Source organism: Sapajus apella, unplaced genomic scaffold, assembly GCF_009761245.1.
Source record: "Sapajus apella isolate SASKATOON/1434 unplaced genomic scaffold, GSC_monkey_1.0 scaffold14, whole genome shotgun sequence".
In the NCBI taxonomy this organism is placed as follows: domain Eukaryota; kingdom Metazoa; phylum Chordata; class Mammalia; order Primates; family Cebidae; genus Sapajus; species Sapajus apella.
The window spans coordinates 6,857,009-6,878,673 of NW_022436954.1; the positions used below are offsets into that span (position 1 = coordinate 6,857,009).

The 21,665-nt window shown below is 57.1% G+C and overlaps 4 protein-coding genes across 7 annotated transcripts in view; 1 reads left to right on the forward strand and 3 right to left on the reverse strand.

Annotated features, from left to right (window-relative positions):
- Positions 1 to 3: 3 nt before the first annotated feature.
- On the forward strand, positions 4 to 1,502 carry TRMT112 (tRNA methyltransferase subunit 11-2). Its single transcript, XM_032282982.1, has 4 exons — positions 4 to 630; positions 720 to 821; positions 938 to 1,027; positions 1,117 to 1,502. The coding sequence occupies exons 1-4, from the start codon at positions 553 to 555 to the stop codon at positions 1,222 to 1,224; spliced, it is 378 nt and encodes a 125-aa protein (XP_032138873.1). The 5' UTR covers positions 4 to 552; the 3' UTR covers positions 1,225 to 1,502.
- On the reverse strand, positions 1,319 to 11,123 carry ESRRA (estrogen related receptor alpha). Of its 3 annotated transcripts, none has more exons than XM_032282967.1 (7): positions 11,044 to 11,123; positions 9,142 to 9,478; positions 3,957 to 4,073; positions 3,661 to 3,789; positions 3,127 to 3,294; positions 2,776 to 3,045; positions 1,319 to 2,352 (listed from the first exon to the last, which is right to left on the reverse strand). In XM_032282967.1, the coding sequence occupies exons 2-7, from the start codon at positions 9,464 to 9,466 to the stop codon at positions 2,093 to 2,095; spliced, it is 1,269 nt and encodes a 422-aa protein (XP_032138858.1). In that variant the 5' UTR covers positions 9,467 to 9,478; positions 11,044 to 11,123; the 3' UTR covers positions 1,319 to 2,092. The 3 variants fall into 3 exon arrangements, with proteins under 3 accessions (XP_032138858.1, XP_032138857.1, XP_032138859.1); XM_032282966.1 differs by having other exon boundaries at positions 10,907 to 11,114; XM_032282968.1 differs by lacking the exon at positions 11,044 to 11,123 and adding an exon at positions 10,217 to 10,807.
- Positions 11,124 to 11,853: 730 nt separating this feature from the next.
- Positions 11,854 to 15,311, reverse strand: CATSPERZ (catsper channel auxiliary subunit zeta). The gene is made up of 5 exons (XM_032282977.1): positions 15,136 to 15,311; positions 14,602 to 14,902; positions 13,007 to 13,086; positions 12,753 to 12,819; positions 11,854 to 12,076 (listed from the first exon to the last, which is right to left on the reverse strand). The coding sequence occupies exons 1-5, from the start codon at positions 15,154 to 15,156 to the stop codon at positions 11,892 to 11,894; spliced, it is 654 nt and encodes a 217-aa protein (XP_032138868.1). The 5' UTR covers positions 15,157 to 15,311; the 3' UTR covers positions 11,854 to 11,891.
- A 229-nt stretch (positions 15,312 to 15,540) lies between these two features.
- KCNK4 (potassium two pore domain channel subfamily K member 4) overlaps positions 15,541 to 21,665 on the reverse strand; it is a 9,088-nt gene continuing 2,963 nt past the window's right edge. For both annotated transcript variants that reach the window (XM_032282970.1, XM_032282969.1), the window contains exons 3-7: positions 18,202 to 18,325; positions 17,924 to 18,084; positions 17,552 to 17,738; positions 16,957 to 17,096; positions 15,541 to 16,229 (exon numbers count right to left, since the gene is read on the reverse strand). In XM_032282970.1, coding sequence (XP_032138861.1) covers positions 15,849 to 16,229; positions 16,957 to 17,096; positions 17,552 to 17,738; positions 17,924 to 18,084; positions 18,202 to 18,325 — 993 coding nt within the window. In that variant the 3' untranslated portion in view covers positions 15,541 to 15,848. The remainder of the gene's footprint in view (positions 16,230 to 16,956; positions 17,097 to 17,551; positions 17,739 to 17,923; positions 18,085 to 18,201; positions 18,326 to 21,665) is intronic.

Consider the following 21,665-nt stretch of genomic DNA (forward strand, 5'->3'; position numbering starts at 1 on the left):
CCACAAGCCGAATAGATCCTCTAGGACCCTAGCCTCATTTGCATTAGGGCTGGACCGCAGGCGTATTTATCAGTGGGGCGGAGCTTTCGGCAGTGGAGCCGCTAATTTGCATACAAGAATGAGGTGCCGCTCGGCCTCCATGGGCCTAATTTAGATGGGGCAGTGTTTCTGCTCCTTAACCGAAAGCGGGGTACAGAAGACGACGGTGTCAGGGGCCTGTGTAGGGTAAAACATGTTTATTTTGCGTTCAACGAGAGCCCCTGCATTGCAGCTATTTTGCATATAATTTGCATCTTGCGTAGTATTTGTGGCAAAAAACACTGGGCGTGCGCCGTAGCAATCTCCTGCTAAGACGCTTCCGGTAGCAGCGCGTGACCGGACAGGTCTTTCACCTACCTAACTCAGCTTCCTCAAGCACCAGAAGTTCCGGCAAGTTCACTACTTCCGGTTCTTCTAGCCATCCAATAGCATTGAGTGGCGCATCCTCGGAAGTGACGCAAGCGGAGGACGACCCTCTTCCGGTTCCGGCCTGGAGAAAGCTCGTGAGGAGACATGAAACTGCTCACCCACAATCTACTGAGCTCGCATGTGCGGGGGGTGGGGCCCCGTGGCTTCCCCCTGCGCCTCCAGGTACCAGCCAGCGGCGGTCTCTCCTCTCTTCGGGCGGGGTGGTGGACCGGAGCCCAGTGCTTGCCTAACTAAACTCTTCCACTCTGCAGGCCACGGAGGTCCGTATCTGCCCCGTGGAGTTCAACCCCCAATTCGTGGCGCGTATGATACCCAAGGTGGAGTGGGCGGCGTTCCTGGAGGCGGCCGATAACGTGAGGATACTTCCCCCGCCCGAGCACATCCCGAGGAGTGGGGGGCGGGCACACCTCAACCGGACTGAGGAGGGAGTTCGGGATGCCAGGAGATAATTTCAGCCTCTTGCCCACAGTTGCGCCTGGTCCAGGTACCTAAAGGGCCGGTTGAGGGGTACGAGGAGAATGAAGAGTTTCTGAGGACCATGCACCACCTGCTGCTGGAGGTGAGAAGCGGCCCGTCACCTGCTTCCCGGGCCACCTGCCTCCCGCACTGAGGCTGCCAGTGCTCAGCTCTGTCCCTCCCCGCCTGCAGGTGGAAGTGGTGGAGGGCACCCTGCAGTGCCCGGAGTCTGGACGTATGTTCCCCATCAGCCGCGGGATCCCCAACATGCTGCTGAGTGAAGACGAATCTGAGAGTTGATCGTGCCAGGCGCCAGTTTTTCTTGTTATGACCGTGTGTATTTTTGTTGTGTATCCCCAATCCTTGACCCAGTAACACACCACACACACAGTGCTCTTGAGCTCCATAGTATATATTTTTTTCTCATTAAAGGTTCAAAACCAAAAGCGGTTTCTCTTTGCAGCAAATATACATTAAAATAGAGTCTCTGTCCAGCCAAGGGCTCTGGGCCCTGGCTTGCCCCATGTCCCTGCGCCTCCCTGGCCAAACCCAAAAATAAATATAGTGTTATTGCTCTGCAGGGCATAGAGGCAGTGCTCTCCTACCCCCTGAGGAGGCTGGGTGGGAGCTGATGGGGAAGCCCTGGCCACCCCAGGGGTCCAGGGGCTGGAGCCTGCTTGGAGTTATTGCTTCAAGGGGGGGCACTAATGCCCAATGCAAATGATGAGAGAGGAGCGAAGGGGGCAGGGGCCTTTGCTCTCCAAGTCCCGCTCTGCTCTGGAGTGGGGGTAGGATTAAGCAGCAGCAAAAGCATCACCCACTGGGAGACGGTGGCCTCCATCCCCTTCCCTCCCTGAGATAGGCTTCTGCCTCCCACACATCCCCTGCAGCCCACTATGGCTTCCGCAAGGCCCCCTGCACTCTGGGGGCACGTTATGGCTTGCAAGGGGCAGCACTGTGCCCAGAGCCTGGACACGTTCCCAGCTTCTGATAACCCCTAGGAGCGGGGAGGGGAGGACGTGGCGCCTGCTCCCAGGGGCTGATGGCATTGCCCTGGCCCTGCCAGCAGGCTGTGGCACTGCCCAGACCCCAGCTCCGCCCCAGCCCTTGGGGCTGACCCCATGCTGGGCAGGTCCTGCCAGAACCCCCACCAGTTCCACCCCTTGCCTTAGTCCATCATGGCCTCGAGCATCTCCAAGAACAGCTTGTGCATGGGCACCTTGCCTTCCAGCTTCACGCCATAGAAATGGGCCAGCACTTTGCCCGCTGTCTGGCGGAGGAGTGGTAGCGTGAGCAGCAGCCTGCCCGCCCGCCGCCGCTCAGCACCCCCTCCGGGGCCAGCCCGGCCGGCTTCGTACTCCAGCAGGGCCTCGTGCAGGGCTTCTCGCAGCTGCTCCACAGCCTCAGCATCTTCGATGTGCACAGAGTCTGCAAGGAGAGGAGCATGCTGGTGGCCTGGACTATCCCTGGCAAGGGCACTCCCCACATCTGCTTGAGCACTGCTAGATGGGGCCTAAGGAGGAGCCAAATGAGAATTTGTTGATTGGCTTGACTGAGGGGCACCATGAGCCGGGGCCCCACCCTTTCTCCCTCCACTGTGGCCACCTTGTACCCTCCTCACCTTCCCTCCCACTAAACTTGGCCTTTCTGCATGAACATGGCACTAGGGCTCAAAATCCTGTGTGCAGTCTGGAGCTTGCACTTGGCTTGGTTTTTGACTCTGAGCAAATCATTGTTCTTCCCTAAGCCTCAGTTTTCCTTATCTGCAAAATGGGACTGTGACACCATCACTGAGTTAAAAACCTGAAGACCTTATGAAGACACCTGTTAGGTGACCTGCCCCAGGCTCACCTGAATTGGCAAGGGCCAGGGCCTTCAGGAGGACGTACTCCTCTCTCTCCAGCCGGAGGGCCTGCAGTCGCCGCACCAGCTGCAGCAGGGCAGCCCCCAGTTCCCCTAGGCCAGCTGCCCGAGCCCCCTCTTCATCCAGGACTAAGTCCTCAGCGAAGGCCAGCTCATCCTGCAGTGGCAGTGAGCGCTGGGCCACACCCAGCACCAGCACCTCCATCCACACGCTCTGCAGTACTGACATCTGGTCAGACAGCGACAGCGATGAGAAGCCTAGAGGGGAGCGGGCCTGGCTGAGCAAGTGCAGCAGAGCCGACTCGTTCAGCGCGGCCCCAGGTCACCTGGGCCCTTTACCTGGGATGCTCTTGGCCCAGCTGATGGTGACCACGATCTCTCGGTCAAAGAGGTCACAGAGGGTAGCCACCGCTGGGAGGTGCCCATCAGGGCCCGCGGGGTCAGGCATGGCATAGAGTTTCTCAGGCTCAACCACCAGCAGATGAGACACCAGTGCATTCACTGGGGCTGTGGCAACAATTAGAGGACAAGCGTCAGGAGGACTCGAGTCTGTTAAGCCTCAGGGATCAAGCATCCTCCCAGAGCTGCTCCCGCTGTGGCCTTCCTCAGTAGCGGCTGGCCAGCAACTTCGCTCCAGGGAAGAGCGCTAACTATCTCCCAGGGAAAGCCTGTCTGTTGTGGACAGGCTGTGAGTGTTGGAAAATCTGTCCCTGTTCCCAGACATACTGCTGCAGGAAAAGGCATTTTCGAATGTCTTGGGGAAATGAATAAGTGAAGAGATGAAGGGGAAACACAGGTCCCAGTGCCCAAGGTAACTATGATGCCACACACAGGCCTCTCGTGTCCTACCCCAGGGACCCACAGTGCTCTCACCTGCCTTCCGGGGGCCTCCGGCTACTGCCAGGGGCCCAGCAGGGAAGGGGCCTGGGAAGGGCAGTGGGTCCACCTCTGGCCGCCGCTTGTACTTCTGCCGCCCACCCCGGACGCGGTCCAGGCGTACTCCTTGAATTGTAGGACAGACAGGATTGTGACTGTGGGGTGGGGGAAGGGCAGGGCTTGCTCTCCAGAGCTTTCCTCCCCAGGCCACTCACCAGAACTCCCAAACCTCGCCCCTACCCGGGCCAGGCCCTGCTCCCCCACCCCTCGCCCAGCCCCTGCCCAGCGCTCACCCTCCTTGAGCATGCCCACCCGCAGGCACTTGGTGAAGCGGCAGGCCTGGCAGGCCTTGCGTCTCCGCTTGGTGATCTCACACTCGTTGGAAGCCGGACAGCTGTACTCGATGCTCCCTGCCAGGAAGAGGCAGGGCTCCAGTGGCGGCCTCCCAGGGCCAGGAGGGGACCCAGCTGACAGGGGAGCTCTGACTCTCCCCGGCCAAGCACAGGTGTGGGGATATGGGGAGGAAAGGGAGACCAGGCGGCCATAGGCAGGCAGGAAGAGGAGCAGCTGCTAGGTGGCGGGGCCCTGCCTGGACAAGGGAGGAGCTGGACCGGGCAGCTGCGCTACATCTGGGCCCCAAGCCTCATCTCTGGACCATACTGCCCTCATCTGCTGACAAGGGCCACAAGGGACTCTGCATTGCTAAACCCAGTGGTCAGTTCTCAGTCCTCATGTTACTTGGTCTAAAAGGAGCATCTAAGGCCGCTGGTCACTTCCTGCTCCTAGAAACACTTAAAGACCTTCTTTTGCTTCTAGGACACCATACACTCTGGTTTTCCTCCCACCGCGCTGGCCACTTAGTGGTTTATGTACATCTCCCCAAGCTCTTCCATCCGGAACTCCAGGGCTGTCCTTGGAGCTTGTCTCCAGTCCCATGGCGATCTTCCCCAGCTGTTTGGCTCTCACAGTTCTACCTCCAGCCTGGACCTGCTGTGAGCTCCAGACTCATCTCTCCAGCTGCCTCCTCAACATCCTGCATGTCTAGAAGGAATCTCGGACGGAACATGGCCTACGTGGACTCCACCTGTTCACTCGGCGGCATCTTTGGTTCCTTTCACACCCCACATCCAAGCCATTGACACGTTCTGGCGGGCTTTACCTCCTCCTAGGTCCAGAAACCACCTCCTGTGTCTGGCAACTGCTTCCACCCTTGACCTGAGTCACTGTCACCTCGCCCCTGCTGGTCTCCTGCTCCGTCCCTGCTTGCTCCAGTCTATTCTCAACACAGCAGCCAAAAGGGTCCTATTAAAACTCCATCACACCCTGTGCCTCCTCTGCTCAAAACCCTTGGGGGATTCCCTTCTCAGAGTCGAAGCCAAAGCAAACCCACGTCCTCCCAAGCCTACGCCCCTGCTCCTTGCCACCTTTTTATTTTTGAAACAGAGTCTCTCTCTGTCACCATGCTGGAGTGCAGTGGCACCATCTTGGCTCACTACAACCTCCACCTCCCGGGTTCAAGTAATTATCCTGCCTCAGCCTCCCGAGTAGCTGGGATTACAGGTGTCCACCACCACGTCCGACTAATTTTTGTATTTTTAGTAGAGACACAGTTTCACAATATTGGCCAGGCTGGTCTTGAACTGCTGATCTTGTGATCCGCCTGCCTCAGCCTCCCAAAGTGCTAGGATTACAGGCATGAGCTACCGCACCTGGCCCCTTGCTTCCTCTTAACCTCTGCTCCCTCCTTTGGCCTCCTCCATGTTCCTCAAACAGGCCCTGCCCGGAGCTCTGATCCTGAGGTCCACACAGGCTCCCTCACCTTTTTCAGATCTCTGCTCACTGTCACCTTGAGAAGCCTTTCCTGGCCACCCTGTGACAATGCCAAATCCGTTTGCAGAGCCCTCCTGGCCTCAGAACCCTGCTTATGGTTTCTCTTCAGCCCTTAGCCCCACAGAGCATGCGCAGATGCACTTACCTATCTTGTTTATTACACCTCCCCCTTCAGTGGCAGCTCCACCGGGGCAGGAGCTGGCTCCAGCGTTAGCCCAGGGCCTGGCACATAGTAGGTGCTGGCGGCCCTCTCAGCCTCACAGGCCCCGCAAGGACCAAAATGACACAGCCAGCCAGCAGGCCAGCAGCACATTTCTCCTCACAGTGCGTTTTCTCCTACCCCCTATTTGGGCTTCTGAACTCAGCTCAAGACACCATAGCCGGGCACTCATGCCTGTAATCCCAGCACTTTTGGAGGCGGAGGCAGGCGGACCACCTGAGGTCAGGGGTTTGAGACCAGCCAGGCCAACATGGCAAAACCAACTCCCTAGTAAAAATACAAAATTAGCTGGGAGTGGTGGCACATGCCTGTAATCCCACCTACTTGGGAGGCTGAGGCAGGAGAATTGCTTGAACCTGGGAGGCAGAGGTTTCAGTGAGCTGAGATCATGCCACTGTACTTCAGCCTGGGCAACCAGAGTGAAACTCTGTCTCAAAAAAAAAAAAAAGACTGGGCACGGTGGCTCACACCGGTAATCCCAGCACTTTGGGAAGCTGAGACAGGCAGATCACCTGAAGTCAGGAGTTCGAGACCAGCCTGGCTAACATCGAGAAACCCCAACTCTACTAAACATACAAAATTGGCCGGGCATGGTGGCACAAGCCTGTAATCCCAGCTACTTGGGGGCTGAGGCAGGAGAATCACTTGAACCTGGGAGGCAGAGGTTGCAGTAAGCCGAGATCATGCCATTGCACTCCAGCCTGGGCAGCAAGGGCAAAACTCGGTCTCAAAAAAAAGACACTTCCTCAGGGAAGCCCTCTGGAGCCTCAGAACCAGCCCCTTCCCCTGGCATACCCCCAGCACCTCCCCTTCCTGTGCATACCTGTAATAAGACAAGTCTGTGCAACTCACTGCTGCCCAGCTCTCCCCTCTGCCAGAAAGCAAACTGCTTGAGGGCAGAAACGGCCCTGCTCCAGCCCCAGCTGTATCCCCAAGGCCCGGAACACTGGCCAGGACAGCAAAGCACAGGTCTGTGCCGAGCAGGGATTCTGGCTACCACATATTTTATGACCTTGGGCAAGTACCATACTTAACCCCTTGAGCCCTCAGTTTTCCCGGCTGTAAAAGTGGGATGATAAGGAATGTCCCACAGAGATGGGTGGTGAAAATGAAAGGGGATGATACGGGCAAAGCGTCTACCATGGTTCTGACTCCTAGGTGCTCAGTATACAATTCCTATCCATAGCCAGCACTCAATAAATATTTGTCAACAGTCAACACACAGTGAAGGGCCCCAGGGTGGTAGGAGGCACCCGCACCTGGGCCTGCTGGCTCACTGGTCTTCAGAGTGGGAAGGGTGTACAAAGGTTTAGATCAAGGATTTTGGCCAAGTTAAAGCTTGCTAATTGACCGGGCACAGTGGCTCCCACCTGTAATCCCAGCACTTTGGGAGGCAGGTGGATCACCTGAGGTCAGGAGTTGGAGACCAGCCTGGCCAACATGGTGAAACCCCATCTCTACTAAAAACACAAAAATTAATCGCCTGTGGTGGCGGGCACCTATAATTCCAGCTACCTGGAGGCTGAGGCAAGCAAATCACTTGAACCCGGGAGGCAGAGGTTGCAGTGAGCCACGACAGCGCCATTGCACTCCAGCCTGAACAAGAGTGAAACTCCATCTCAAAAACAAAAACAAAACTTGCTGGAGAAGGCTGGGCGCGGTGGCTCACGCCTGTAACCAAAGCACTTTGGGAGGCCGAGGAGGACAGACAGCCTGAGCTCAGGAGTTCCAGACCAACCTGGGCAACACAGTATAATCCCATCTTTACTAAAATACAATAAATTAGCCAGGCGTGGTGGTATACACCTGTAGTCCCAGCTACTTGGAAGGCTGAGGTGGAGAATTGCTTGAACCCAGGAGGCAGAGGCTGCAGTGAACCGAGACTGTGCCACTGCACTCCAGCCTGGGCTACAGAGCGAGACTCTGTCTCCAAAAACAAAACAAAACAAAACAAAACTTGCTGGAATGTCACAATCAGCCATTCGGCACCTGTCCAAAGTTCTGTGTTATTAGTAATAAGCAGAGGCAGCAGTCTAACATTGAAGAGCTCAGCTATGGATCTATACTGACCCAAGTTCAAATCCGGTCCTGCCATTTCCTAGCTGTGAGACTTCAACAAAGTTTCCAATGCCTCTCTTAGTCTCAGTTATAACAGCGCTGACACCTTATATAGAGTTGCTATCAGGACTAACTGAGATCATAAAAGGACACAGTGCCTAGCACAAGGTAAGCATTCAAGGCTTTTTTTTTTTTTGAGACACGGTGTCTCTCTGTCGCCCAGGCTGGAGTTCAGTGGCTCGATCTCCGTTGACTGCAACCTCCTGGGTTCAAGCAATTCCCTGCCTCAGCCTCCCAAGTAGCTGGGATTGCAGAAGCCCACCACCACGCTGCCTAATTTTTGTATTTTTAGTAGAGATGGGGTTTCATCATGTTGGCCAAGCTGGTCTTGAACTCCCAACTTCATAATCCAACCGCCTCAGCCTCCCAAAGTGCTGGGATTACAGGCGTGAGCCACCGCGCCCAGCCGATATACATATATATTTTTAATTATACATGTTATAGCCCCAAAGTAACAAATGGCTAGGTAAAAACAGAAATAATGGAAATAACAGGCCCTTCCCAGGTAATGCTTACATCAGCATCCTGCTCATTCCCCAAATTCTGATATGCTTTCCTGAGTGAGAAAAAAATCAGAGACTTTTAAGAGCAGAGATGCCTGTTAGTCTTTTTAAAGTTGGGTGCTAAACTATGATATAGTCCCTCTCAAATACCAATAAAAATCTGCCTTGTTTTGGGAGGCCGAGACAGGCAGATGATTTTAGGTCAGGAGTTTGAGACCAGCCTGGCCATCATGGTAAAACGTCATCTCTACTAAAAATACAAAAATTCGCTGGGCATGGTGGTGCACACCTGTAGTCCCAGCTACTTGGGAGCCTGAGGCAGGAGAATCTCTTAAACCCAGGAGGCGGAGGTTGCAGTGAGCCGAGATCTGGGCAACAGAGTGAGACTGCCTCAAAAAAAAGAAAACAAAATTAAAATCTTTGTGTTGGTGCTGCTTTGGGGAAATCAAGAAAAAGGGACATGTTCTATGCTGGGGAGTGGTCAGAAGCTGCCAGAAAGAAGAACAAACCTTAGGAACAGACACAGGCTGCCTTGGACTCTTTCAGAGCCACCGTAGAAGGTGCTGGGCCTAGAGTACCCAGAAACCCAGGTGGTGCCCTGAGCTCACTCACATCCACTGCAATGCATCGGCACACACTGGCACCTTCACCACGCTTCTAGGGAAAAGGGTGTCTGGGAGGTAGAGGGCCTGGAAACACCAGATTGCCAGCCTTGAGCGGTGCCACGGCCACCTGGGGGCCTACTGCACCCAGCAGTATACCCAGAGGGTGCAGGGCAAAGGCCAGGGGAGTGGGCTGGGGGCTCACCCTGGATGGTCCTCTTGAAGAAGGCTTTGCAGGCCTCACAGGATGCCACACCATAGTGGTAGCCGGAGGCCACGTCCCCACAGACCAGGCAGAGGCGCTTGGGCAGGGAGCTGAGCACCAGCTTCCCACCGCCCTGCTCGCCAGGCCCAGCCCCCTCCCCATCCTCCTCTTCCTTATGGCCTGGGAGGCAGCGGGTGGGAGCTGGACCAGGGGCAAGGGTCACAGGAGGCTCGGTCTCCGTCTCTGAGGAACCCTTTGGACTGTCGGGGCTGGCCGGCTCTGCCTTGATGTATAGAGGCTCAATGCCCACCACCTGGCTGGACATGGCGCTGGTCACCTGCAGGGAGAGACCCATAGGTTCGCAGGGAGGCACTGGCATGGGGGATGGAAGACACCCTGCCACAGGGTTGCCCAACCTCAGGCCTAGGGCCAGGCTTCCAGGCCCAGCAAGTGGGGAGGAAGGGGGGGCAGAGTCCAAGGAAGGACTGCCCAGGAACAGAGCCCCCCTCCCAGCTGTTGCCATGGAAACAGAGTCTCCAGCGCCTACAGGGCCGGTAACTGACAGCAGGTCTCCCCCTTGGGAACCTGGGGGAGGCTTAGAAAGCCCTTACTCCCACCCAGGTCAGGAAGCAGGGTAACCATAGCCCCCAGGCAACCTTCAACCCCACCTGGAATCCCCAGCCAGGAGCAGGATACCTCCCAGTTTTCTCCAGATGTTCGAGGGACCTCTGAGACCCTGCCTTCATCGGGGTATTCCGCATTGGAGGGCACAACTGAAGCGCAGACCCAAGGGCAGTGGCTGTGTTCACACCGAGTTCACACACCACTCACAGGGCTGCGCAGGGGCCCCACAAGCCCACGCAGGCTCACTCTCTGCAGAGGGCCTTCACGCTTGCACCAGCCTTCCCAAACCGATGCTAACTCCCGCTCACACTTGTGCTCACACACTTCATCTGGAGCGCACACCCCATCCGCCAACTCAGTCAAGGCTCATGATCACACACACTCTCACTAGGTCCCCACGTCCACACGCACGGGCAGGGACTCGTGAAAACACCTCCAGAGCTTTTCACACCTGACACGCGGCTACCCTCCTGCCCCAGCATGCCGATTCCAGGCACCTCCTCTGGACCGGCCTGCGCGTCCACTCTCACACTCCCGCTGTCGCAGAGGCCGCCACCTCCCAGGGCGCCGCGCCCCGCCCCTCAACCTGCGCACACCTTTGGGAAGTTGCCTAAAGTTGCTACGCCTCCCCTCCCCCCGCGGGGGACCTTTATCAGGTTATCAGGAAGTAAGTGGGGAGAGCCAAGGAGGAGGAAGTTCTCCCTAGCCGGTGCGATGACCTTTGACCCAGAGAGGAGGGTGGCCCCAGGCCCCTTCGAGCGCCCCCACGTGGTCTTCGGAGCCCCTTCCCCGACTGAGAGCCCTCCCCGTCTTCCACCCCGGCCCGCCGCAGAGACTTCGGCAAGTGCCGGATTGAACCCTGCCCCGGGACGGGGTGGATCGGAGGCCCAAGGCTGATCCGGGCCAGGACCCGCAGCCAGAGCCAGACTCTGCCCTAGGCCGGTCCACAGGACTTGGACGCCGGATCCCGCCTGAACCCTGACCAGTCCAGCCCTCGACTGGGTCCCGACCGTGGCCCGGACTGGCCCCAGAGCTGGAGCTCGCCTGCAGCCCGCCCCGCCCGCCTCCCTGCCGCGCTCGCACATGGCCCCCGCGCCCCGCCCGCCCACCCCCGAGGCAGCGCTCCCCTCCGCCCCCGGACCTCGGGCTCCGGCAGGGCTGGCGGGCAGGCATGGGGGCCGGGCGGCCCGGAATGCCGGGGTGAGCCGGGGGCCGCGGGCGGCCCCTCCTCCGCCGCCTCCTCGGGCCGCGCCGCCCCACCGCGCCGCGTCCCCTCACTCGGCGGCGCCGCCGGCTGCTTGTAGGACACAAAAGGACATCGCGGCCGCTTCCTACTCCGCTTCCTCCAGCTGACAGCGGGGGCGGGGCCGGCCGTGCGCATGCAAAGCAGGGGGCGGGGCCCGGGGTCCTATGCTAATCAGATCAGCGGGGCGGGCGGCGCCTGCGTGCCCGGACGAGTCGGGGCGGAGCCGGGAGCGGCAGTGGGCGGACCTCCGCGCAGGTCCCGCCCCCAAGTCAGCCGAACCACTGCGGCGCACAGGCGTACGCGGCCCCTGGAGAGGGGCGGGGCGAGAGACGCGGAGAGCGCGGGGAATAGAGCCGATAGCTAGTGGGGCCAGAAGCGCTCTTTCGTAACAGAAAGAGGCGGGGCGCGCTGCGCGCCAGAGGAGTGGGCGAGGCGGTGCAGGCTGCAGCTGCGGAGCGGGGAGAGACCACTTACATATGAAAACGCAAGAGCGGGACAAGTGGAGAGGCTGGACCTGCTACCTATGCTTGAGGGGCGGAGCCTAGAGCGCCCTCGCGAGGGGGGAGGTGCTGCCCCCTTCCCTTTGTCCCCTTTCCCCAAAGCGACACCAGCTGGGCACTCGAACCGTAGACCCAGTAGCCCCACAGAGCTGCGGAACTCTGGGTGGGCGAAGCCGACCTAAAACAGTCAAGATGCCCTGGATTGCGAGTCCCGGAAGGTAGGGCCGATAGGGCCCGGACGGAGAAAGCTCAAGGTCACTGCGGTGACCGAATGAAGGTCATGGGGAAGGGCGGGGCCCCGTGCGTCCGCCTCACGCGGGCTGCCATGCACTGACTCACGGATCATGCATAGACTCTTTTATTTCTTTAGGACTCAAATTTTACTCAGATGGGGTCAGGCTGGGATCTGGGGACCCGGCATGGCACGGGGCTGGTTCGGGTCTGCTCGAGCCCAAGGCGTCCTCAATCACGTACAGCCTCTTGCTCCGGCGCTTCTTGAGCCCCTCGATGTATTGCCGCAGCTCCTTGGTCAGGAAGTGGTCCCTGCCGATCCCTAACCGGTAGCCTAGGAGGAGGGCAGAGCTCGGGTCAGGGCAGTGAGCACCGGAAAGGTCTCCCCACCAGCAGGCCCCGCAGGTGTGGTTTGAGGAACTGCCGATGATTGGGGGTAGCAGCAGCGCAGGGCACTCAGGTCTGTGTTCGCTTGGGAAACTTTTGACTCTTTAAGGGTGCTGAGTGTTAAGGTGGAGGATGGATGAGATCAAGGCTAGGGAAGACGTTGCAGGCCTGAGCTAGGACGGTGGTAGCGAGCAGTTTGCCCACCTTCTGGACCAGCCATCCACTCTAAGCCATCAGCTGGCCCTCTGTCACCGCTGTGCTTTTGTACCCCAGCAACAGAAGTTCACCCAAATAACCCACTGTCCAAAGGCGCCTCACAGCCAGAGGGAGTCGAGGCCACACCAAGCCTGTCATCCCACTGGGCAGGTGGAGAAACAGCCACAGAAAAGCCTCCCTTAGCTAGAGAGGGGCTGTGCCCAGCCTGGAGCCCAGGCCTCTGACCATCACCATATACCCTCCTGGGACTGGGTCTTCCTGTGCCCAGTCCCTTAGCTTTTAACTTTTATGGGGCCCTTGGAATACTCATGAGTGCCAAGGGCACTGACAAACATAAGGCAGCCTGAAACCCCACCTCCTGGGCCCCAGCCCAGCAAAATCCACCAGAAGCTGTGGTGGGAGCTCACTCCAGAGTGCTTCAGTGAGGATTTCCAGAACTTCATTCTCCATGAGTTCCATCAGGGGCAGTGGCACCTGGAGAAGCAGTAAGAGGTTTAGGCATCCAGGGGACTTCATCTCTGCCCACAGATGAAATGCCCCACCTGCTCCCTGTGGCCCCCAAACCCCCTAGCAGCCTGCCTGCCACTCGACCCTGCCAGTCACCCCCAACTGGCCTATTCCCTACCCCACTGAAACTCCCAGTCTCCCCGGCCCCTCCAACCCTGTTCTGCTGCTCTGCCCAGTAGGCTTGATGGGGTATGTGCTTCGAAATATCGAGCGATGACCTTGAAGAAGACTTTTCTGGAAAAAGAGAAAAAAGGGTCAGCCATCTGCAGACTCCCGGGCCTTCCCTGGAGCAGAGGAGACAGGCAGGCACCTGGTGGGAGGGAGTGGCCTTCAGAGATCTGTGGCTGGTGCAGCTTTGGGGTCGGCATGGGACAGAGGTTACAAGCCTGGGCTTTAGAGCCCCCCCACCTGGTTCCAGTTTTGACTGCCCCACAGTGTGGCACTTCCGACCAGTGACTGACACTCTCCGACCCTCAAGTTCTTCATCAGTAAAATGGGGTAATAAGAATAGCTCTTCGTGGAGGTTGTGAAGTTTGAAGGTGACAATGCAGGGGAAGCCTGGTGCCTGGCACACAGCAAGTGCTCAATATGTGCCCATTGTTACATTGTTATTGGCTGTGATTCTCTGATGAAGTGGGTTGGGGGTGCCAGACAGTGCCCAGCATGTGGCAGGGGCTTAGAAATTGTAACCAGCAACTGACTAATGGAAAGATGAACACCTCCTCAACCAGCGCAAATCCTCAGACGAGGAATTAACTCTTGCAACTGGCCAGATGATTCCATTAAAAACACAGGCTTCCCTGGGCATGGTGGCTCACGCTTGTCATCCTAATCCTTTGGGAAGCCAAGTGAGACTAGCCTGGGCAACATGGCGAAATTTTCACTACAAAAAAAAAGTTTTTAATTAGCTGGGCAGGGTGGCGCCGGCCCGTCTTCCAAGCTCGGGGTGGTGGGGGTGGTTGGGGGTGGTGAGGGTGGCTGAGGTTGGAGGATCCCTTGAGCCTAGGAGTTTGAGACTGCAGTGAGCTATGATCACAACACTGCACTCCAGCCTGGGTGACAAAGCAGGACCCTGTCTCTAAAAAAACATAAAAAGGCTGGGCGCAGTGGTTCAGGCCTGTAATGCCAGCACTTTGGGGGACCAGGATGGGCGGATCACTTGAGGTCAGGAGTTCGAGACCAGTCTGGGCAACATGGTGAAACTCCGTCTCTACTAAAAATACAAAAATTAGCTGGTCGTGGTGGTGCGCGCCTATAATCCCAGCTACTTGGGAGGCGGAGGTTACAGTGAGCAGAGATTGCGCCATTACACTCCAGTTTGGGCGACAGAATGAGACTGTCTCAAAAAAAATAAGCGGTCGGTGGGAGGATCACTTGAACTGCAGTGAGCTGTAATCGCACCACTGCACTCCATCTAGCCTGGGCGACAGAGCGAGATCCTGCCCCAAAAACAAACCAAAAAACCCCGCAGGTCCTACTACGGCGTCTTTGTGCAATTTATTTGGTGCGTCCTTGCCGGGACTCGGCGCGCGACGACCGAAAGGCCTGTTACAACGCCTGCCCGGGAGGGGGCGCTCCAAGAATGCCTGGCGGATTTGAAAGGCAAAAGATGCGCGCTGGCGCCTCTCCCAGGGAATCCTAGAAACTTGGATCCCATCAGCTTCCCCCCCATTTTACAGCTCCGGACATTGAGTCCCTGACCAGCCTCTTGCCCCGCGGGCGCCCACGGCCTGGCGAGGCCTCACTGACCGGCCTTGATCTCGGATGCGGTGTCCTCCTTCCCTTGATTGATTTCCATGGAGCTGCTGCGGCGCAGCTTCTGGCTGGCCTTGTCCCCCTCGTCCAAGGAGCGGCGCCCTTGGCCGTACCAGTCGCGCGTCTGGCTGATGCTGCGGCCCTCCGCGTCGAAGTTCAAGCAGACGTCGGACAGCGGCGTGTTCAGCTCGGACTGCGACAGCGTGGCCGTGGTCCACAGGTCCCGAATGTCGCTGCACACTCTCTCCTTGCTCTCCTTGTCCAAGCCATGGCGGTCCGAAGACTTGAGCGACACCTGTGGGCCACAAACAACGAGAGAAGCCAAGGGTCAAGGGTGGCTGGGGCGGGAAGGAAGGGCGGGCTGGGGGCGGGGATCTGAGCCGGGCCCGGGTGGGGGCCCCGTCGAGCGTGGGGTTGGGTGGGGGCTGCGGGCAGCCAAGGCTGAGTAAGAAATCGCGCCACAGCCCGTGTCGGACCAAGAGTGGGTTGGGAGCTGACAGGGTAAGGGGGCACGGGGAGAGGTCTTACTTTCGAAGGCTTTTCCTCCATGGTTCTGCCCCTACGGACCCAGACGCCACAGGCCTCGGGACGAGAAGGAGGAGGGGTCAACGCTCCAGGAACAGGAGGGGCAGGGTCTCTCGCGCCAGGAGAGTTCAAACGACAGCCCTCCACGCGAGAGGCCGTTTTCTCTCCCCTGCCTCAACCCGACCCCCGACCCCCCAGTGTGTGTGCCGAGGCTGGAGACGCGAGGCCCATCCCGGCTGATCCCCACGCGGGACCCTACCCAGCCGCCTCCAGGCAGAGACGCGAGCCTGAGCCCAGTCGAGAGGGCCGAGACCTGACCGACCTGGGTGCCTGGGACCCTCAGCCTGGGGGTCACGGGAGGCCAGAGGTGCCCCCGCGGTGGCCCGAGGAAAGCACTCCCACACCCACTCGCGTCCGGGAGCGCTCACGCCCGCAGCGGTGCAGACCGTTTTCATTTATTGATGCAGGCTTTGAGGCACAGTCGTGAGGTGCTGTGAGGGACACGCCCGCCCAGGACAGCGACACAGAAAGCCTTGGGGAGTCTGGAGATGGATGGAAGTGAAGGAAGGGCCGGGCCCGGGGGGCGGCAGAGAGGCAAGCGTCGCCTCCTCCCCAGGCTTGAGTCCAGTGCAAAGAGAGCTCTTTGGTCAAACAAGCCAAGCATGCCGGGGAGCAGGAACGAAGCCCTTGCGAGGCCCGGGCCGGGGATCCTGCCCCTACACCGGCACGTCTTTGTCTCGGGGACGCCCGGGGCCACGGGGCCGCACGGGCTTCCTGGTGGGATTGGGGCGGCGGCGACCCCGCGGCGCGCGGGGCAGCGGGCAGCCGCGCTCGCTCTGCGTGTCCGAGGACTCATCGATGAAGGCCAGGTTCTCGCTGGGATAATCCAGGGCCGAGGCCGTGGGCGGCGAAGGGGGCTGAGCCTTCTCCGGGGGCGAAGGGGATCGGGGCCTGACCAGCGGCTGCGCTGGACAGGGCGGTGGAGGCAGCAGTGGCCGCTCCTTCTCCGGCGGAGGGGCTGCGGGCCCAACTCGCTGGGTCACGCGCGCCGTCACCGTGCCAGTCCAGCTGGCAGCCTGCGCCGTGAGGCCACCCATCTGTACAGAGAGGAAGCAGCCCCCGACTGGAGCTCTTAGACTATCCTCCGAGACCTCCGGAAACCTGCCCCTTCACCAGCAGGGATCAAGCCCCAACCCTCCTTTCTGCCTGGTCCTCCAGCCTCAGCCCAGCCCCCAGCAGGGTGGCAAAATCCAAATCGCCCAGCTAAATGTGAATTTCACAGAAACAAAATTTTAGCGTGAATATATCTCATGCAATTCTTGGGACATGCTTATATTAAAATTTTATTATTTATTTGAAACTCAAATTTAACTGAGCTTATTTATTTGGTAAGACCAGGCAGGGCTCACTCTGTCCCCCAGGTTAGAGTGCAGTGGTGCAATCATGACACACTGCAGCTTTGGCCTCCCCTGGCTCAAGTGATCCTCTCACCTCAGCCTCCCGAGTAGCTGGGACTACAGGAACACACCACCCCTCCAGGCTAATTTTTTGGATTTTCTAGAGGCAGGGTTTCACCCTGTTGCCCTGTCTGGCTTTCTGCATTTTTTATTTGCTAAATCTGGCAATCCTACCCATGAGGGCAGAGGTAAAGTTACCCACACACGTATACCCCTGTGTTCCCTTTGGGGCACACACAGAGGCTCACTCAGCCCCTGCCTCAGGAGCCCAAGCCCTGGAAGGGAGACAGCCTGCTCGACCCCCTGCTAGGGTACAGCGCATTTGCACCACAGTGCGCAAACGCAGTGCCACCCCAGGGGCGCCTACCTCTGCCCGAGTGCGGCGGGACACTACCCGCAGCCAGTTCCCGATGGTGGTGAGCACCGAGGCGAAGTAAGCCAGGCCAAGCAGGATCCAGAACCACACCAGCGGCTGGTAGGCTGGAGAGTCCTGCCTGGGGTCCGCGCCTGGGATACCACCAGGGAAGGCAGAAAGAACTGGACTTGGAACAAGGCTGTGAACCCTGGTTCACTGCCCCCCTCCAGCTCCTGGAGAGGTCCTCCCCTCCCTAGGTCAATGGGGATGTGCTTGAGTGTGTAAGTGCAGGCAGGAACACGAGTGGTGTGCATGAGTTGAAAGTGTAAAAGATGAAAGCGTGCAAGAAGGGAAGCCCCCGTGCAAGAATGTGACATGTGTGAGGGGTGCATCTAACATATGCGTGAGCATGCATGGGACTCAGGCATATAAGAATGTGAGGGCGCATTAAGGCGCTGGCATGTGTGCAGGAATGTGATGGTGCATTCCATGATGGATGCAGGAGTCAGAGCAACCACATGGGATTTGGAGGGAAAAGCCAGAGTGCAGGGCCCCTGAACAGGAATTAGGTAGATGGGAAAGTGCAGCACAAGAAGGGCGGCCTCACCGGCCACATAGTCGCCGAAGCCCACGGTGGTAAGCGTCACTATGACAAAGTAGATGGCCTCCAGCTTGCTCCAGTCTTCCATGTAGCAGAATACGAATGTGGGCGTGAGGACAAAGAGCAGGCAGCCGATCAGCAGGAAGAGCATCGCCGACAGCACTCGCACTAGCTCCGGTGGCACGTGCCACTTCTGCGGGGAGGGGCAGTAGGCAGGACCCAGGAGACACCAACCATCCCCACTCCCATACTCCCCACTCCCACCCCCCAGGAGCCTATGGGGAGGCTTATGGTCTAGGGGACGTGCTCACATGCCAGGGACATGGGGAAGGGTAGCCAGAGCCCAGCACAGGGCAGGCAGGGCATGGAACAGCTCACCAGGAAGATGGCTTCAATGTGACCGATGCCACGGCGCAGGGAGGAGCCCAGCCGGTCCCCAACCCCTGCCAGTAGGATCCCAAACAGCGGAATCCCCACCAGCGCGTAAAAGATGCAGAAGAGGCGCCCAGCATCTGTGCGCAGGGCCACATTGCCATAGCCTGGGCAGAGGGGCAATGCAGGAAGTCTAGGGGCTGCCTGGGACCCCTCCGTCTCCCTGCACCTTCCCCCAAGAGGAGGCTCCTTGCCCGCCCCCACATGCCAATCCCCTCCCCCACCGATGGTGGTGATGATGGTCCCTGAGAAAAAGAAGGCGCTGCCCAGGTCCCAGGCTGAGTGGCTGCTGTTACTGGTCGAGTTGGTTTCTGGGTCCGCACCCCCTCCCAGGGCATCAGCCACCTCCTGCGGGATAAGGTGCAGAAGGAGGAGCTTCAGTTTTTCCCTCCTGTTTAGGCCAACTTGTGGCCCCTCCAGTCTCTAGGGTGGCTCCCTCCCTCCTCCTCGGGGTTCTCCCCTTCCCTGTGGTCTCCCAGGAGGCAGAAGATGCAAACTGGGTCCAGTCCACCTGCAGGCAAGTTTGTTTGACCTCTACAATGTTTGAGAAACATTTGTGGCATCTAGCCTCTCATTTCAAGCAAGAGGTTTCCAATTTTACTGTGGTCAGGAGCACAGACCCTGGGACCAGACTGCCTGGTTTCAAATCTTGGTGCTATGGGACCTTGGGCAACTTAACTCTCTGGCCTCAGTTTTGACATCTCTCAAGTGGGGATGATCGTGACAGCATCTGCCTCCCAGATTTTTTGTGAACTTGCAACAAAGTAAGCACTGACCCACACCCTGTGCTTCCAGCTTTCCAACCCACCACTCCCATTGCACCTACTGAAGCTGAATTTGAGTCCGTTTCCTTAGAAAATCTCATGAAACCTAGGGACTTTCTCTCCAGGAAGGTTTATATGCCATGAAATTTTGCTTCCAATGTTTAGGAAGTTCATAGGCACACATATAAACACAAACATCACACTCCTGCTGGAGTCCAAGCCAAGCCTTGTGCTGCATTGTAAATAATATTTAGTGAACACCTCTCAATAAGTATTATTTTTTTTAAGGCTAGTCAAGTGAAACAGTGGGAGTGGAGAAAGAAGGAAGAAATCTGTAACTGGTTATGATCAATTAGTTGTAAATGCCATTGTACTTACACCAGCTGATACATATTACTAAATGAATATAATGTCTCTATTTGGACTTCTCCCCCTCTTACCAGCATGCATATCCCGTGGCAGGGTCTATTTGGAGAGTGCTTGCCCTAAGTGAGAGGAAGTCAGAGCAGTTCTTCCCCAAGCAGCAAAGAAACACGGCATAAGAAGGGAGTCTGTGGGGCGTGTCCTAAAGCACCTCTTCCCTCCCTGACTGCGGTCCTCATTAACAAGACTCAGTCCAAATTAATCCTCCTAATGCGGCTCCTCAATGCCCTTCCTGGCTCCCCACTCCCTGCCTAAACTCCCCAACCCAGCCCTTTTTTTTTTTTTTTTTTTTTTTTTTTTTGAGACAGTGTCTCGCTCTGTCGCCAGGCTGGAGTGCAGTGGCGTGATCTCAGCTCACTGCAGCCTCCTGCCTCCCTGGTTCAAGCGATTCTCCTGCCTCAGCTTCCCGAGTAGCTGGGACTACAGGCACGCACCACCACACCCAGCTAATTTTTGCTTTTTTTTGGAGGTGGAGCTTTGCTCTTGTTGCCCAGGCTGGAGTGCAATGGTGAGATCTTGGCTCACCACAACCTCCACCTCTTGGGTTTAAGCGATTCTCCTGTCTCAGCCTCCCGAGAAGTTTTGCATTTTTAGTAAAGACTAAGATGCATGTTGGCCAGGATGGTCTTGATCTCTTGACCTCGTGATCCGCCCACCTTGGCCTCCCAAAGTGCTGGGATTGCAGGCGTGAGCCACCGCGCCTGGCCTCGAGCCCTTTTTTCCAACTGGTCCCCACCTTCCGCCCCCAGTCTTCTCCCTGGGACTCCAATTTGGCACCCCATGTTACAGCCACCTTCACCCCAGATTTTCTGAGATATTTCCATTTCCTGTAATAATTCTTTTAAAAAGCAAGAAGAGAAATAGCTAATTAAAAGTGATATGTATTTTGCAACATTTTTCCAATAAATTCATGACTTCAGGGAAAAATCCTTTGTCATTCCGTGTGTTCTAATTTTTGCTTCAAATGACTAGGCATCTGCTAACTCCAGGTTCTGCAAAACACCCCGGAACTTTCCTGCTTCCACGCCTTTGCCCATGCTGCCTCTCCGCATGGGCGTCTCTTGCCCCTGGTCTCTACCCCTGTTGCCTGGTGCATTTGAATTGCCAGCTTCTCCCTCAGGTCCCTGCCATCCCCCTCCTCGTCCGCAGCACCTAGCTCGAGGCCTACACAATTGGTGCTTAACAGAAAAAGGGAAACTTCCTCTCCACTGAATCCTATAGTGATCTCTCTGACCATGAATCTGTCCCCTCACCGAGATGTGACGCCCTCGGAGGCCAACTCTGTGTCTGATCCACCCCAATATCCCCTTGGTGTATAACACTACAGCACCTAGCACACAGTAGGTGCACAATTGCTGCACAACTAATTCAGGGAGTGAATCTTACTGTGGAAGAGAAATAAAGCCGCTGTCACCCCACCCTTCTAGGTCCTGTCTCTCCTTTTCTTCCTTCTTCTTATCCAGGAAAAAAGCAATTCCATTGTGAAGACAAACTAGGTCAGATCCCCTCCCTCCCTCCCTCTGCCCTGTGGTCCAGCCAGACACATTCTTCCCAGGCCTCTCTGAACCTCCGATGGCATTCTGGAAGTGTCAGAGACAATGTTGGGTGGTCTGTGTCCCAGCCCCACCCCACACTCATCTCTGCCCTGAGTCCTGCTACCTTGGGAATCAGCTGGAACACTGAGGCCTCTGTGCCAACAGCCCCTCCCTCCACAAAGAACAGGCAGGGAACAAAGGGTACTGTTCAATGTCAAGTAATAGACATGAATTTATTAAAGCTAAATCTTAATTTTTTTGAATGACAGTGACTCCGAAATCAGAGAAAGCAACAGAGGCGCTTGACTGACTGTACCCCAGAAGGCTGCAGCCCAACACTTTCTTGAGTCACTGGTTGGAAGCCGACCAGAAGTGTCTCAGGGAACCCTGACGCACCCCACTTCTCCCCACAAGGTAAGCATGCATCCTGGAGGGAAGGAGGTACCTGACCTGGCATCCCTGGTGGCATGGATCCTGGAACCCTCTGAAATCATCTGCATATGTTCATATGCACACTTTTCCAGGGGGAGGGGGTGTGTTCACTGTGTTCTTGGCCTTTCTAAGCCACATGACTCCAAAAATGTATGGAGACCGGTGTAAGTAGGGTTGCCAGATTTAGCAAACAAAAATATTGCACTGATGGACTTGTATTAAAAAAGTATTTGTGGGCCAGGCACAGTGACTCAGGCCTTCAATCCCAGCACTTTGGGAGGCCAAGGTGGGTGGATCACTTGAGGTCAGGAGTTCAAGACCAGCCTGGCCAACATGGTGAAACCCCGTCTCTATTAAAAATACAAAAATTAGCCAGGCTTGGTGATGCATGCCTGTAATTTCAGCTGCTCAGGAGGCTGAGGTAGAATCTCTTGAATCTGGGAGGGAGAGGTTGTTGTGAGCTGAGAGTAAGCCACTGCACTCCAGGCTGGGCAACACAGGAAGACTCCATCTCAAAAAAAAAAAAAAAAAAAA

Coding starts and splice junctions, on each gene's coding strand:
- TRMT112 (XM_032282982.1), top strand. CDS start 553: ATGAAACTGCTCACCCACAATCTACTGAGCTCGCATGTGCGGGGGGTG. Junction 822..937: donor TCCTGGAGGCGGCCGATAAC/GTGAGGATACTT, acceptor TCTTGCCCACAG/TTGCGCCTGGTCCAGGTACC. Junction 1,028..1,116: donor TGCACCACCTGCTGCTGGAG/GTGAGAAGCGGC, acceptor CCCCGCCTGCAG/GTGGAAGTGGTGGAGGGCAC.
- ESRRA (XM_032282967.1), bottom strand. CDS start 9,466: ATGTCCAGCCAGGTGGTGGGCATTGAGCCTCTATACATCAAGGCAGAG. Junction 3,790..3,956: donor GGTGGGCATGCTCAAGGAGG/GTGAGCGCTGGG, acceptor CTACAATTCAAG/GAGTACGCCTGGACCGCGTC. Junction 2,353..2,775: donor CCTGGCCCTTGCCAATTCAG/GTGAGCCTGGGG, acceptor CTCTCCTTGCAG/ACTCTGTGCACATCGAAGAT.
- CATSPERZ (XM_032282977.1), bottom strand. CDS start 15,156: ATGGAGGAAAAGCCTTCGAAA. Junction 13,087..14,601: donor CGCATCCGAGATCAAGGCCG/GTCAGTGAGGCC, acceptor CTCTTTTTCCAG/AAAAGTCTTCTTCAAGGTCA. Junction 12,820..13,006: donor GGGCAGAGCAGCAGAACAGG/GTTGGAGGGGCC, acceptor CTGCTTCTCCAG/GTGCCACTGCCCCTGATGGA.